This window comes from Aythya ferina, assembly GCF_964211825.1.
Source record: "Aythya ferina genome assembly, chromosome: 2".
Taxonomy (NCBI): Eukaryota; Metazoa; Chordata; class Aves; order Anseriformes; family Anatidae; genus Aythya; species Aythya ferina.
In genome coordinates, this window is record NC_140297.1 from 127,962,310 (window position 1) to 127,976,684 (window position 14,375).

The 14,375-nt window shown below is 40.8% G+C and overlaps 1 protein-coding gene across 1 annotated transcript in view; it reads right to left on the reverse strand.

Annotated features, from left to right (window-relative positions):
* Positions 1 to 10,098, reverse strand: part of UBE2W (ubiquitin conjugating enzyme E2 W) — a 31,702-nt gene extending 21,604 nt beyond the window's left edge. The window contains exon 1 of the mRNA XM_084511025.1: positions 10,039 to 10,098. Coding sequence (XP_084367151.1) covers positions 10,039 to 10,053 — 15 coding nt within the window. The 5' untranslated portion in view covers positions 10,054 to 10,098. The remainder of the gene's footprint in view (positions 1 to 10,038) is intronic.
* Between the last annotated feature and the right edge of the window lie 4,277 nt (positions 10,099 to 14,375).

Sequence of the window (14,375 nt, forward strand, 5' to 3'; positions counted from 1 at the left end):
CTGCAGTGGCTGAGTTGTCTGACATAGCAATGGCTTGTATCCTACACCTAGTTCTGTCAAATAGGATTCGTGCAGCCCGCTCAGATATCCTCCACAGTTTTTCTGAAACGTGAAGCTCGTAAGACTTCTCAAAGTACATGGAGCAAAGAACAAAATTAACCAGGTGTCAGTGCAGCAGAATTCCTGCCAACTCCTCACAGAGCTCACAACAAACTACCATTTTAATCCAGAAAGATGGCAGCCACTGTCTGTTACAGTTTAGGTTTAAACATATCTCCAAAGCCAATAGCTTCTAGCACCTTTGCTAGGCAAAAATATACATTCTTCTTTCTCCAGTGGGGTACACATCTCTCTTTCTCTTTGCCAACTCTGGATCTGGCGTGGTAACATCTCAAATGCCACAGCTAAATTTCACGCTTGTATTGATTCCTGGAGAGTCACATAAAGAAGAAGAGGCAGGGCATATAAAAAGATGTACTGTAAAAACGGGGACAGGGTAAGAGTTTAGGACAGGAGAAGATTTGGAGGTTGGTGATATGAATGTTTCTGAATCCATCTCCTAGAATCAGACAGTTTGGTCACTGTGCACCCTTAAGCCAGACGGTATGTTACAAACACCTATTAACTGAATCAAAATTACTTCACTGGTCTCACAAGGGAGTAACCTGTATTCCCAAAGCATACGTGACAATACCACTGTCATATTCCCTAAGCCAGGGATCTTGTTTCTGATTCTACCACAAACAAGGCTCATACCCAAGGCAGACAGCCTGTAACCCTAATTTCCCACAAAGAAACAGGGCACTCAAATTCATCCCCCACCTCCTCCCATCACAAAAACTTGCCTAGCTCTTGTAGGTAAGTGGAAAGAACCCTTCTCAATGTCCTTAAAAATGGGCATCACAGTATCAGGCGTCTACTTCCAGCTCTAAACTCCAGCAACAGCTTTGCCCTTCCCTTTGAAAACTGGAGCCTAGAAAGAGTTAAAGCATAATAAAGCTATATGCAGAAAAATATGTATGCTTCCAGTGAAAAAGTAAGGTACCCTCAGTTATATGGGTCACTGCCAGCTATGAATATATGTACATGCTGTTGAAAGCTATTAAGACAGCCAACAAATACTGCTTTGGTTAAGGCACTGTACTTCATAACTGGAGTGGGCAAAGCACACAAAGCACACACAGTGTTACATTGGCCTTGTCAATTAGCAGTAAAATATTGATGCCATAATGCAATCAAATTCGACTGTGTGCCCATAGTCCTGGCTTATTGTATCCTCAGAGCTGAATATGCTTCATAAAGGTAAATGATATACAGAAAATAAAATTGAAAAAGAGCTCAGTGCACATATTCAGGCATCTTATCTTCACAGTTCTTGAATATTCTACTTTTTGGTGTTTCAAGAAATGTTGCATGAGATGCGTAGTGTCTGAAATGGGTAATCTGAGAGCTAAATGAGTTATCTTAGTAAAATACTTTACCTATAAGCAACCTTTCGAATAGATTTGAAAATTCAGAATACAGAAAAATGCTGAGCTGACTAAACCAAAAAGAGATTCAGTACAAGACCAGATATATTATGGGCAGTGATAAGAGCTTGGCAGAAAACAGTGATGGGAAAGCAATTCTTCTCTAGCAAGAGAGCAGAAACCAGAGTGGAAAATGTGTAAACAGAGAAGAACAAAGAAAGCAAGGGACAGAACAGCGATTACAAAATATCATGCACTAGGAAGGATGGGTATCCAAAATACCTGCTCATCAATTTTGTTAGAAACCCATTTTGAAACATTATCTCCATTCCTTCTCTTTGTTGTGATGATATATGAAAGGAGCAGCCTTCCAAGGCCGTGCCTTCCTAAATACCGTGAATTCAGCTCTTTATCTAGTTCGGAGATCTGCAAGGAAGAAAAGCTAACTCATAAACAGGAGTTAAAAATTAATCCCACAGGGGCTCCACTCTTGCTGCATGCTAGTCAATGCGCTGCATCCCAGGGAGACCCAGCAGTATTTCTTCAGTAACTGCTAATGATTCTCTTGCACATCCAGAGACTTACATGCACCTAGCAAACCGCTGGCACAAAAGCGCTGACAGGCCTAGGATGGAGCCTTGGCAAAGAATTTACATTTCACTTATGAGCTACAAGCTGTCACCTCCTCCCCCATTCAAGTTACTAAGCACTTCACAGAAACATCCTTTCTGATTTGGAGAAGTTTTTATATCCAGGAGATATCCATAGAGATATCTCCTTCGTGAATGGAGGCAAATGCTAACCTCATACCAGAGCAGGAGCTGTCACTAGGCTGCACCACCAGTGCTGAGACAACACACCTTGCAACAAACCTTGCTTCCCAGGCATAGCTGTCACAGGCCTGCTAGGACAGCCTCCCAGCCTGAGAGAACGAGACCAGGGACAGCTCTATTTTCAGCATCTTCGTTCTTCCCTTTAGCACATTTCTTACTGAAAACAATCTCAAATCTCAAGGCGTATGAAATTCTAAACACTGGGTAAATAGCCCTGGTTGTCAGACAAAAAAAAAAAAAAAAAAAAGAGGAAAGAAAAAAAACACTTCTATAGAAAATACATTATTAGCACAAGCACTGCTGCAACTGATTCCATATTTCTATTATTTAGGTATTCTATTCCTAAATAGACACCTAAATTTAAATATCAAAAAGCTCTCAAACAGAAGAGAAATGGGTAAATATTAAAAATGCTGACTTCTAAATATATATGTGTGTATATATATATGTGCGTGTGTGTGTGTGTATATCTACTAAAGTCAAGCAAACAACAGAAAAGATGAAAGAGACTGTTCCTAAAAAGCTCTGTTTCCTAACAAGCAGGTCATTCAAAAAGCCCCCGCAGAGTATATTGCATTAACCAGGTGAAATCATTCAGCCCAGACTCCCAGGCACACAAGCCATCCAGATCCTCAACTATCACAATCCTGGGAGAATTTTTCCTAATCAGTGGAAATTTACTTATAGTAAGTTTTAATCAAGGCCCAGAGGAGGAGGGAAGAGAAACGAATTGGCTGGATGTGCCCAATTAGAGCTTCAGCAGGACACAGCAAAACTGCTTTGCAGAATAATATGCCCATAAAAAAATAATGCCAGGATTTGAGTTGGAAGAATTGTTTTTCAGTTTTATCTATTTTTGGCTGAATATCAGGTTTTCAATCTGTACTCAGAGTGCAGAAGCAGATTAGTATCCTCCTCCTTATTTCTAATAAAACATGTTAACATCTGGCAACCCAGTTCTACAATGTTATTTTCCCAGACCAATCCGCAGTTCAAGTCCCCAGCATCAGGCATTTTGTGTGTCTCTCTCTTTTTCAGGGAGCCTAAAGGCAGTGCAGGAAGCTTTTTAACGAGCTACTTGTAAAGAAGTTCCCACCACTAATGGTTTGTTGTTCTGAATGTTTTAAGGTCTCACTAGGGCTGGGTGGAGGTTGTTGATTTCTCAGTTCACTGACGAGGAGAGCTTCATACGCTCCACCCCAAGGAGCTCTAAAATAAAACGAGAAATACTGCAGGTTGGGGATTTCTCAATATTTGACTGGAAGGTCAAAGCCATGCAGCACTCTTCTAAAGGGAATTGACTTCAGGTCACCAAGAGTCGAGAGCAACCTGAAAACAGAACTACAACATAATTAAAGAGACACCAATAACCGCACACACAAAACCACTCTGCACGCCACAGCCTGAAAAGCTTTTCCCAGATAATCCCATTTTTGACACTAAACCTGTCATTTTAAAGCAAATTAAGTGAAATCCACTAATGAAGAATAAAAGGAACCCGACAGCTAGTAATCTGCTTTTTCAAAGGATTCTTCAGACATAACAATGCCCAGCACAAGCCGCAGACAGTACTAACAAGTCAAACACAAATAATTCAGTCTTTTAAGGACAAGCGTCTGACATCATTTAAACTGCTTCAGCTAAAGCAATGACTTCAAGATAACAGCAAGGACTGGCATAACGAGGGCAACCATATGTCTACCAGGGAATTTCTCATCCTCCCAAAGAACGTTCCAGAGGCTGATAACCGAGATAAAATGCTGACAAAATACCTTTTGGGAAGAAAAGGGAGTAAAAAAAGTCAGAAACAGCCAACTGTAACGAGATTTAAATACTCATCTAATCCATATCCCTACGTATGGCAGGGAGAAAATTTAGGAAACCTCAATCCATTCAGTTTCTTTGTCCCTTCTTCTTAATGGCCACCGATTTCTAATCAAGAAAGAATATACCAATGTAAATACGTAGCACAAAATTCAATGAAGGGTTTTATTCCAGCAGATTTTAGAGACAGTATTTGCTATACTCCAGTAAACTAAACAAAATGTATTGACATATATACAGGATCTTTTCTTCTTGAGGTTGATCAAGCAGTATTTTTAATTAAACTGAATATAAAGATGACAAGTTTGGTCTTATCACCCTAAAGACTTATTTTTAAAACTGTGCATTAAAGGGTGAATAGCATTCTCAACAACATCATTAATTACCACCATAAAAAAAAAAAAAAAATCAGTAATTCCTGCTCTGCCACTGTTACCTTCTGTCCTTTCTCATTCAACTTTTTAATACTGGTGCCAACGAGGTAAATGCTGGGTTCCACCTCCTCCTTTTCACCCCCAAGACCAAACCCCACTCTTAATTTAAGTGCTAAAGGTCAGGGAGGGGACAGACAGACAGGACAACCTGCAAGGACTTGCACAGATTCCAGAAGACCTTTTGAGACTTCTCATTCTACCATGAAAGGTTGCGTAGTGGCTCTTCTTGTTTTAAAAGACTTAAAATGTATTTGTAATTTACTATTAATTAACAAAATTTCAGCGGATTTAAATTGTAACATTGCCTTTTCCTCCCTTCCAAAGGAAAAAAGAAAACAACCCAAGTTCCCAGCTGTCAGTCCGACTTCAAAACCATGCAAGATGCATGAAATTTTTGCCTCCAAGTCCAGAGTGAAAGACTTTTATCCTCGCCACTACCACACCAGCAAGAACTTCAGCCTCCAGAAGCTTGCACGCTTCAACCTAGGTTGTTAAACAAGGCTACGTCAGACGTGGTCATTCTACCAAGCGCATTTGGGTTTGTTGAACCCGACCACAACAGCTGAGTTCCACAGAAGCTGGGCCTCACCTCTGTCATAGTAATAGTGGTAATTTAATCCCATTATCTCCTGCAGCATTCACCCATATAGCCTATGCCTTTATATTATAGAAGCGAAGATCCTTTAGTCTTAAAGTCTCAGCTTGATAGAATTTGACCAAACAATTGAAGAAAGTGCTTGATCCACTACCTTGTGCACATTATTTGAGCTAAGCTGCTTTAGCTTATTATTTACAAGCTCCCTGAGCTTTCCAAGGGTACAGCTTAACAAGACAGCATTCCCTGGCTTTTGCAAGTCTACTGTTTTCTCTTTTCCCCTTCTCAGGGCTTGAATAGCTAGGCCTAAAAGCAGGAACAGGGCATTAGGAAGCTGAGCAAGAAATATCTGCAATCGACTGGGATAAGAGTTGTTTCCAGTATCTGCCTGCTCCTATTTTCCTGATTTAAATCATACCTGTGTGGATCAGATAGCAACTTTCAAAATACCAGGTCGAAAGCCTTCGTGGTCTTCCATATTTTAGCTATACAGATGGCCTACTTGGAAGAAAAGTCTGCTGGTACCTAAGGTTCGTTTTTAGTAAACTAAAGTCTGCCACTGCTTTCTTTCTATGAAGTGAATTCTTTTGTTTTAGCCCCCAAATTCTGCAGCTGCTGCACAGTACGGCATTTCCCAAAATATTTTATACAGGCAGATGCAAAAAGTGAGACTCCTTAGGGCCTAAAGCCACGACTTTTATTTTATTTATCTTCGCTGAACTAATAGCTGCAAATTTTAAATTTCACTGGATTTTTCAACTCACTTCAAAAGTTAATTAAAAAACAAGATTAAACTCATCTTGGTAAAACAAACATAAATTCTGTATTTATCTCACCTTACTGTAGCATGGCTTATAGCCAAAACTAATACACTGCGTACCGGTACAGACTGATAACTGAAGGTTACACAGAGGACTAACAACCATTTAGTGGACAGGAGAAATGGCATTTCCTCTCCCCTCGTTCTGGTTTCAGTTACAATACATCCATCTTTCAGTTTTTTTAAAAAATATATATTTTTGTTTTGTTTTTTTTAACCTTTCAATGGTATTTCACCAAAGGCACCACTAAATGTTTCACGCAGTTAGTAACTACCAGTAATCTCTTTGTGTTTGTATCCCAGAATTGATTGTGTAGCCACTCATTTTCTTTTTAAATACTTAATTTGATATAACACAGATAGTATCTTGCACCGTGACCTTCAACAGCACCAAACACGCGTGCACCAGCATTGAAGTCCCAGCCAACTGAAAGCTTTAGTCCATAAAGTTGGCTTTTTTATTATTATATAGATTTTAAAACTTCTTCATGGCCAAACTATGTCAAAGAGAAAACTATTTCCCATCTACTAAATAAAACTGTCAATACTGAAGAACTATTGAGCAATAAACAACTGTCCTGAGAGTAGCTGGAAAGAGAACTTCTACCGACAAGAAGAGCAGGTGAAGAATAGAAACAAGGAAGTTTAGATGAAAGTGGGCATATTCAGAACATATTTTCTTATAATGCCATTTTTTCCTTGAGATTTCCGTGGCTTGTATACTGTTTCCCCATCCCATAACCCACTGATAAAAAAAAAACACTGGAATGAAACTTGTGGGCAGCTTCTGTGTTACTACCAGCTTGTGTTTTGTGATCAAGCCGCTGATGATCTCAACTAACACAAATTCCATGTTGTCATTTGGCACAGTTATTTTGTTAAATGCCTTTTGTTACAGGTATTTAGAAAAAAAAAAAATCTGTTGCTGAAACAAGACTTTTAAAGTAGCACTTTTTACTTTGACATGAGCATGTGCTTTGATAGTGGCGCAACAGTGGGCAGTTTTCAAGGGCAAAAAAAGTCGTGATAACATAAAAGCATGCACAAACACAAGGCTGACATTCTACACTACAATCTTTACTAAAGCTGTTTGTTTCATTAATTACATTACCCCTGAATTTAATCAGATTTCAATATCTGCATGTACAAGCCCCGTGTGCATACCTTAAAGAAAAGACGAAAGGTTATTTCGGTGATAAACACCTAAAACTGTCCCCATAGACAGGTTTGTGAAAGCTCTTTAAATATATCTGGTCTTAAGTCAGAATTTCAAGAAACTCAGTATTAAGAAGGGAGGAAAGGTAAAATAGCAGTAATTCAAGTGTCAGCACTATAAAGTGAATCTTTCAAGTTTAGATGCAAGCAGTTGATACCTGTGGGGTTAGGGAAAAGCATTAACTGAGTCTGTAACACTGTACAGAAACAATGCATTTTCAGCTAAACTACCTTGGTTCTGTTCTTTACCCATTCTTCCATTCTCAATGGAAGTTCTGTGTTCCCAGCTGTTCTGAGAACAACTGTTTATTACCTAGTGTTCCTGCAGTATTTGCCACATTTTTATGTTAACTCTAGCTTTAAAACTAATGATGCTACACCAAATTTTCATACGAAGTCCGTTCTATTTGCTTGTTCTACTGTACTCACAACTTCTTAGAATATTTTTTCTCCCCTTCACAAAGAAGTTACACAAACTTGCACTTCTGAGAAAAATCTCCACACGGGATCTCATCAACATGGGCTTCTATTATCTAGAAAGAGTGTTATGGAAAGCTACCATAACAAGTGTCCGTGCAGGCAAAAATCATAATAAACCTAAACGATAAATACAAAGGCTCATACTCCCAAGTTCTGAGTTACAACACATCAACTGAACCACAGTAGCCGTTCACGTTGCTCTTCATTAATACTGCCAAAAAGCAGTGATTTGATAGAGTTTCAACACTTTCCTTGTAGGATGACTTAGAATGTGCCAATCAAATAATTTCCCTTTAAGTTAATCACAGAAGTTTTGGTGGATATGTAAAAACAATGTCTAAGCGACTGAGGGCATCACAATGTCATAGAAATTATGGCATTTGAGGCATTGTAGCTCAAATAAATTTTCATCATTTTTTGATGTAGCATTTGTATCAGAAATATCAACAACACTGCCATAATGGTACAGCAATAAGCTATTGGTATTTTACAGACTGCAATCAGTTGCACAAACATGTCAGACATTGAGTATTAAAAAAACAAACTGTAAATAATTAGAAAAATTACTTTTTTTTTTTGAGTGAGGCTACTTACATATTAAATGTTAGCAGCAATGAATGAACATGAATGGAAAAATCACTCAAAATTATATACTTTGTAAAACGTTCTTCATGCTGAAGATTTAAACGTTCTTCAATAGAAAAGTTCAGAGCTTTGAAATCTTGTTCACCTGTGAAGGTGCCCAATAATGGGAAACTTACTAATTTTACTGAAGTCAGTTTAGGTTTCCTGCTTATTTACAGCAAAGGTTCCTAGGCAATTCCTTTTCCAATTCTCTAGTTTTTGAGCACAGCATAAATGAATGTCTAAAACTCAGGAAAAAGTCATTATTTTCAGAACATCATGCAATTGGTAAACAACATCAACAAAAAAAACATCTCCACAAAATTCCTCATCAAAAGAAAACAGAACAGAATTAAAAAAAAAAATATATGAGAAAGAAGAATGATCTTACAGCAAGTATTTCTAAAATGGAAGCAGTTACAACACGAGAGTCACATTTTCAGGAAGAGAGTATTACCTCTGCACATAACTGATCTTTTAGACAACATTTGTAATTCCTGTCTCCTAAGCAATGATTTTGTAATCATGATTTCCCTTTTACAAAGGGATCAACAGGAATGAGGGTGAGGCAAGCTGCAGAAGGTCATTTAATAGGCCAAAGACAGAGCGTTGCCTTGGTTTATAAAGCCCCACAGATAGACTGCCTCCTCCAAGTTTCACAACCATCACTTCCTTATGTTTTTTTTATGTAGCTTTATAAGAAGTTTCTACTTAATGAATGCCTGTCTCTATTTTGCACTTGGGGAAATCTGAATGTTAAAAAAAGGATCACAGAAACGCGTTCGCCAGACTGAGCGGCTGAATCGAAGACACATCAGCCTCTCTGCCTAAACTGCTGCTAAATCAAGAACGTTCTGTACAGCACGTTCAACTACGTTCAAGTTCTCAATCCCATCTCATTTCAGTAACTCAGAAAGACCTACAATTTCTTTTTTATGCTTCTCATCTCTGCCAGCAAAATTTTTACCCCACAAGGCCCGGTGTTTTGACACTTTAACTCTTGTGAGCACTAAATCCAGGCTATCAGAATTAATCTGATTGTTCGTACGCTCCTTCTGGGTCGTCCCATTACTGGTGACAAAAAAAAAAAATAAATAAAGAGTTATAGTGGATGGGAACGCAAAGAAAAAAGAGATTTGAAAAGGAAAACGAGAAGTAAGGGTCCGACCGCGTTTAAAGGCGAAATGAAAAGATAAATAACGAGGAGGTGAGGCGGAGCAGGTGAAATAGGCAAGGCCAGGCCCACAGCCGCAAAGCCCAGCGCTCTTTTGTCCCGGGCACGCCGCGGTACGCCCGGGCAGAAGCCCTCCATCCACACCGCCCCCAGCAGATCCTGCGGCTGCCATCCCCGCCTGCTCCGGAGCCGGGCCGAAGGCTGGCGGTACCTGTCGGCAGCAGCACCCTGCCTGCACCCCGCCGGCCCTGCGGCAGCCGGCTGCAAGCACGCAGAGCCGGGCGCTGCCGGCCCGCAGCTTCCCGGGGGGGCACCCCCAGGAGCAGGGCTCGGCCCCTCAGCCCCCTCAGCGCCCCCCGCGCACAGGGCCCCGACCCCGCTCCCTTCCCTTCCCTTCCCTTCCCTTCCCTTCCCTTCCCTTCCCTTCCCCTCCCCTCCCCTCCGCCTGCTCCCCTCTCAGCCTCCCCTCAGCCCTCTGGGCGCCCCCTCAGGGCCGGGCCGGGCCGGGTTCCCCCTCGCTCCCCCTCGCCGCCCCGCAGGCCGGGGCGCGGCTGGCGGCCGGCCGCTCACCTGCATGGACGCCATGATGGAGCCTCCTCCTCCTCCTCCTCCTCCTCCTCCCCCCGCACCGCGCCGCGCCGCCGGCCCTCGCAGCGCCCGGCTCCGTCCCCGCCCTCGGCCGTCACGCGGTGGCGCCGCCGCGCAGGCGCCGCGGAGGGGGCGGTGCGGGCGGGCGCAGGGAGGGAGGGAGGGAGGGAGGGAGAGTGGTGAGGCGGGCGGACGGGTTTGGGGTCGGAGGGCTCCATGAGCTGTGCCGTGTGGGGGTCGTGTGTTAGGTGGGGGTGTAGTGGGATGCGGCGATTTCGTTTCCTGGGGTGGAATATGCCTTGTGATTTGCACCAGGTGATTGGGTGGTAGCTCTGGAGGTGAATAAAAGAGCCCCGCTGGGAGCTACAGTCGGTGAATTAAGCACCTTGTCAAAACACTTCCATACAGCAGCTATATATTCCACCTGTAGTGTCCCATACCTACCTGATCTTCAACATAAACCTACAAAATAGTGGTTTTGAAGACAAATCTATCAAACCCGTAATGTTAGAGTATACATCAAACCAAGGGTTTAGTAGGCAGTGATGGCTGGACCAGATGATCTTGGAGGTCTTCTCCAACCCTAATGTTCCCATGATCCTGACTTTATAGCTCATTATAGGTCCATCTCCCCACTGACCTTGCTGTATGTTCCAATAACTAATCTTATAGTACCTGTCTCTCCTTGCCCCTGCACATCCACACTTCATAATGATGCCAAAGAATCCCCTTGGATCACCTCTGCTCCTCGGTAACACCTGAATTTTCTTGTGGAGGTGGCCTGATACAGATCCAATTCGATGATTAAACAGCTGTTCTCAGCTTGTATGTGCCTCTGAAATCTGCCACCTTAATTCTAGGCCTAAAGAAGGGTTGTGTATCTATCTGAAAGCTTGCCTACTTTCTTTAACCATATTACTTGGTGTGATACGGGATACTGCTTCCTCATACAAGCTTAACCTTCCGGGATGTATTTTTGTATCCTCAGCTTTAAAGATGGCTAACTGGAGGAAACCAAAAACCCAGTGTAATGTGGCATCAGATTCCAACTCATGTCCAGCATGGACAATGTTGCTGTCATTAAAATGAGTGTCCAAACTCCTGTGGTTTGCATAAAAGGAGCAGCAGAAGGCAGCGGGAGCATCATTCCTCCGTGAGCTAGCTGCAGGAAGGAACAAACCTATGGGCTTTGGAGGACTTTGCTGATGACAGAACTGAGTATGTGTTGATTTTTGAGTAGGAAATGAGAATAGCCTACTAAAAGGGTGGAAAAACCTGCAATGTAAGCTGAATCCTATACTTTTTGCCCTCTAAATCCAACCTCAATTCCCAGTCACGGCTCCTGAAGCCGTGCAAGCTGGCTTTGCTCTATTGCCTTCATTTAAGTGACATTGAAGTGTCAAGAGTCTTGCCATTGCATTTTCCCTGGAAGTCAATATTAACATATGATCTCTCAACTCATATTAGGTTGCAGAGGATTTATTGCATTCAGTAGATGTGGAGGTTTCTTTTTCCTGTGGTTCTTCAGAATTTACTTAGGCAGTTACAGTATTAAGTGGCACTATTACTGTTTTACTAGATGTTGTTTTTTTTGCATGATTCAAACATATGTTTATCCCCAAATACATTTGTGCCATATGCCACGAAGATAGCAAGAACATCAAGTTTAAGCAGTGGACATGTGTTCAGCTATAAACATGGACATATTGACTATTCGTGTTGTTGTCACCACAAGGAGATAAAACTGATTGGAGTCCATTGTATTCAGTTTCTTAACCATGTTCTAGAAAACCCTGTTCAAGGTCAGAAGATACGAAAAGGCCTAAGTGTCTGAACGCCAGCAAGCTAGTTTTGCAGGAAAAGAACAGCTTTGTAGCCTTACGCTAACTGTAACCAATAAAAATACAACTTCCACTCTGTAATAAAGAAAAATCATCTCTGGCCAAGAAGCTGCTTTAGCAAACATTCTTAACCTTTTAACTAGCCTTAAGTTCCAGAAGTCTCTTTTTTTTTTTTTTTTTTTTTTTTTTTTTTTTTTTTTGATTTTATTACAGTAACTTTTTGATCTTAAAAATAAAGGCACCTACCACATTTTGGACTAAAATATTGTTTACTGAGATAACTTCCTCCAGTTGCAAATTCCATTCCTGAGGATAGCAGACATGAAAAGCAAGGAACAGGGTCTGCGCTTTGCATAAATGATAAAGCACAAATGGACTACTTCCCACCCTGTCTTAACTGAATGTGTAAGAAATTGAACAGACATTCTGACCAGAACCCATCCGCCTTTCCTAAATTCATTTTGAATAGTTTACTCTTGTACCAAAGGTATTTTTTCTACTACACATTTATTTTTTTTTTAGGTGTCATGCAATTGCATAATATATTTGTGCAACATTTTTATTCCTGTGTTTTATTGTTTTTTTCTCCTCCCCCATGTCTTCATCACCTGGATTACAGGCAGTGCTTTTTAGTAACTGTTTGTACAGTGCATAATGCCACAGGGATTCAATCCCTCAAGCACAATAAGGAAACAAATACTATTAGCAGACTCTCAGGAAGAGTTTTTTGGTTTTTTTTTTTAAGAATATCAGTATTTTCTTCCATAAATACTGTTCTGTTCCTGACTTTGTGATGGCTCATAGTATTCTTTGTTCTAAATTGCTCAGTAATCTAAACAACAAAAAGCCCCAAATCCCAGAGTGAGAAGATTTCACAATGAGTTGGTTATATTGTAATTTGCTGTTCATTTCAGCATTGACCTTTACCTATACAAAATATGGGAGAAAACACTCGTGCAGTTAACTCTTCCTAATCTCTTGCAGGTGTAGAGACAGCCACAGCAGAAATGAAAAACTTTTGGTGGCCTTTTTTTTTTTTTTTTTTTGGTGGGGGGGGTGGGTGGGTGTGAGGAGTTGTTTGGGTTTTGTTTTTTGTTTGTATATTTGTTTTTAATTAAATAAATCTTTAGTATTTGGCCAGTGCAGTCTCATCCTGCACAAGTAAACTTAAGTTTTGCCAGGAGCTTCCAAATTTGGAGTCCTAGATCCCAAATACTCAAAACTTTAGAGGTAAGAGGACTTTAATTTGGTATCTACATTATTTCAGGAGGCATCTTGCATTGATCTGATCAAATACATGATTATGACTCATATCTAATATATATATGTAGTGCAAATCATGAAATTGCAACTGTACCTCCTACTGAAAATGTACCTGAAAACATTTATGAATGTGATCTAAAAACCCATTTCATGGTTTGCATTACCTATATTTACAGAAAAAAATGCAATCAACATTCAGTCTGATTTTATTAGATAATCTTCTGATGGATCTAACCAGTTTCACAAAGGTCAGGTATGTTTCTTGATTACGGTTCTTATAGTTTTATATTCCATTCCCTCCATTATTGTTACCAAACTTTTTTTTTCCCTCTGGTCTCCCTTTTCCTATATCGTTCTTCTATATACCAAACTATCACAGCCTGTTTCTTTACAATTTCTGCCACTATAACACGTGCTTGATTTCTTTTGTCTTTGTACACTGTACTTTTTTGTAGCTTTCCATTTTATCTCTATCTTACACAGAAGTTAACTGCACATTGACATTAACCTCCCTTTGTTACTCCAGTGACATAGCAACCATAATCTGCAGTGCCAGGAGACTACGTCTCAGGAGCATGGAGGGCTACATACTGCACAGAGGACTTGTGCCAACTTCTTCCACTGCCAGTAAGGGCACTGAGCTTAAAAAGTCTGAACAGAGATCTGATAAACACGTGTGATGCACCTGCAGAAAGTGGTCTGCATCATGCTAGTAAAAGGTATGGAATCAAACCAAGACAAAATTGTATTGAGAAGACAAATAAATTACATGCTGTCCTGGTTTCAGTTAGGACAGAGTTAATTTTCCTTCTAGTAGCTGGTAGGGTGCTATGTTTTGGCTTAGGATGAGAAAAGTGCTGGTAACATGCTGATGTTTTAATTGTTGCAGAGCAGTGCTTACACCAAGCCAAGGACTTTTCAGCTTCTTGTTCTGTCCTGCCAGCGGGCAGGCTGGGGGTGCAGCAAGAGCTGTGAGGGGACAGACCCAGAACAGCTGACCCAAATTGACCAAATAGGTTTTCCATATCCTCTGACATCATGCTAAACGATATATAGGGGTGGCTAGCTGGGGTGGGGGGGCAGGTGCTTGGGGTTAGGCTGGGCATTGGTCAGCGGGTAGTGAACAATTGCATTGTGCATCACTTGTTTCGTACACATTATTATTATTAGTACTATTATTGTTATTATTATTATTATTTTCCTGTCTTAATAAAC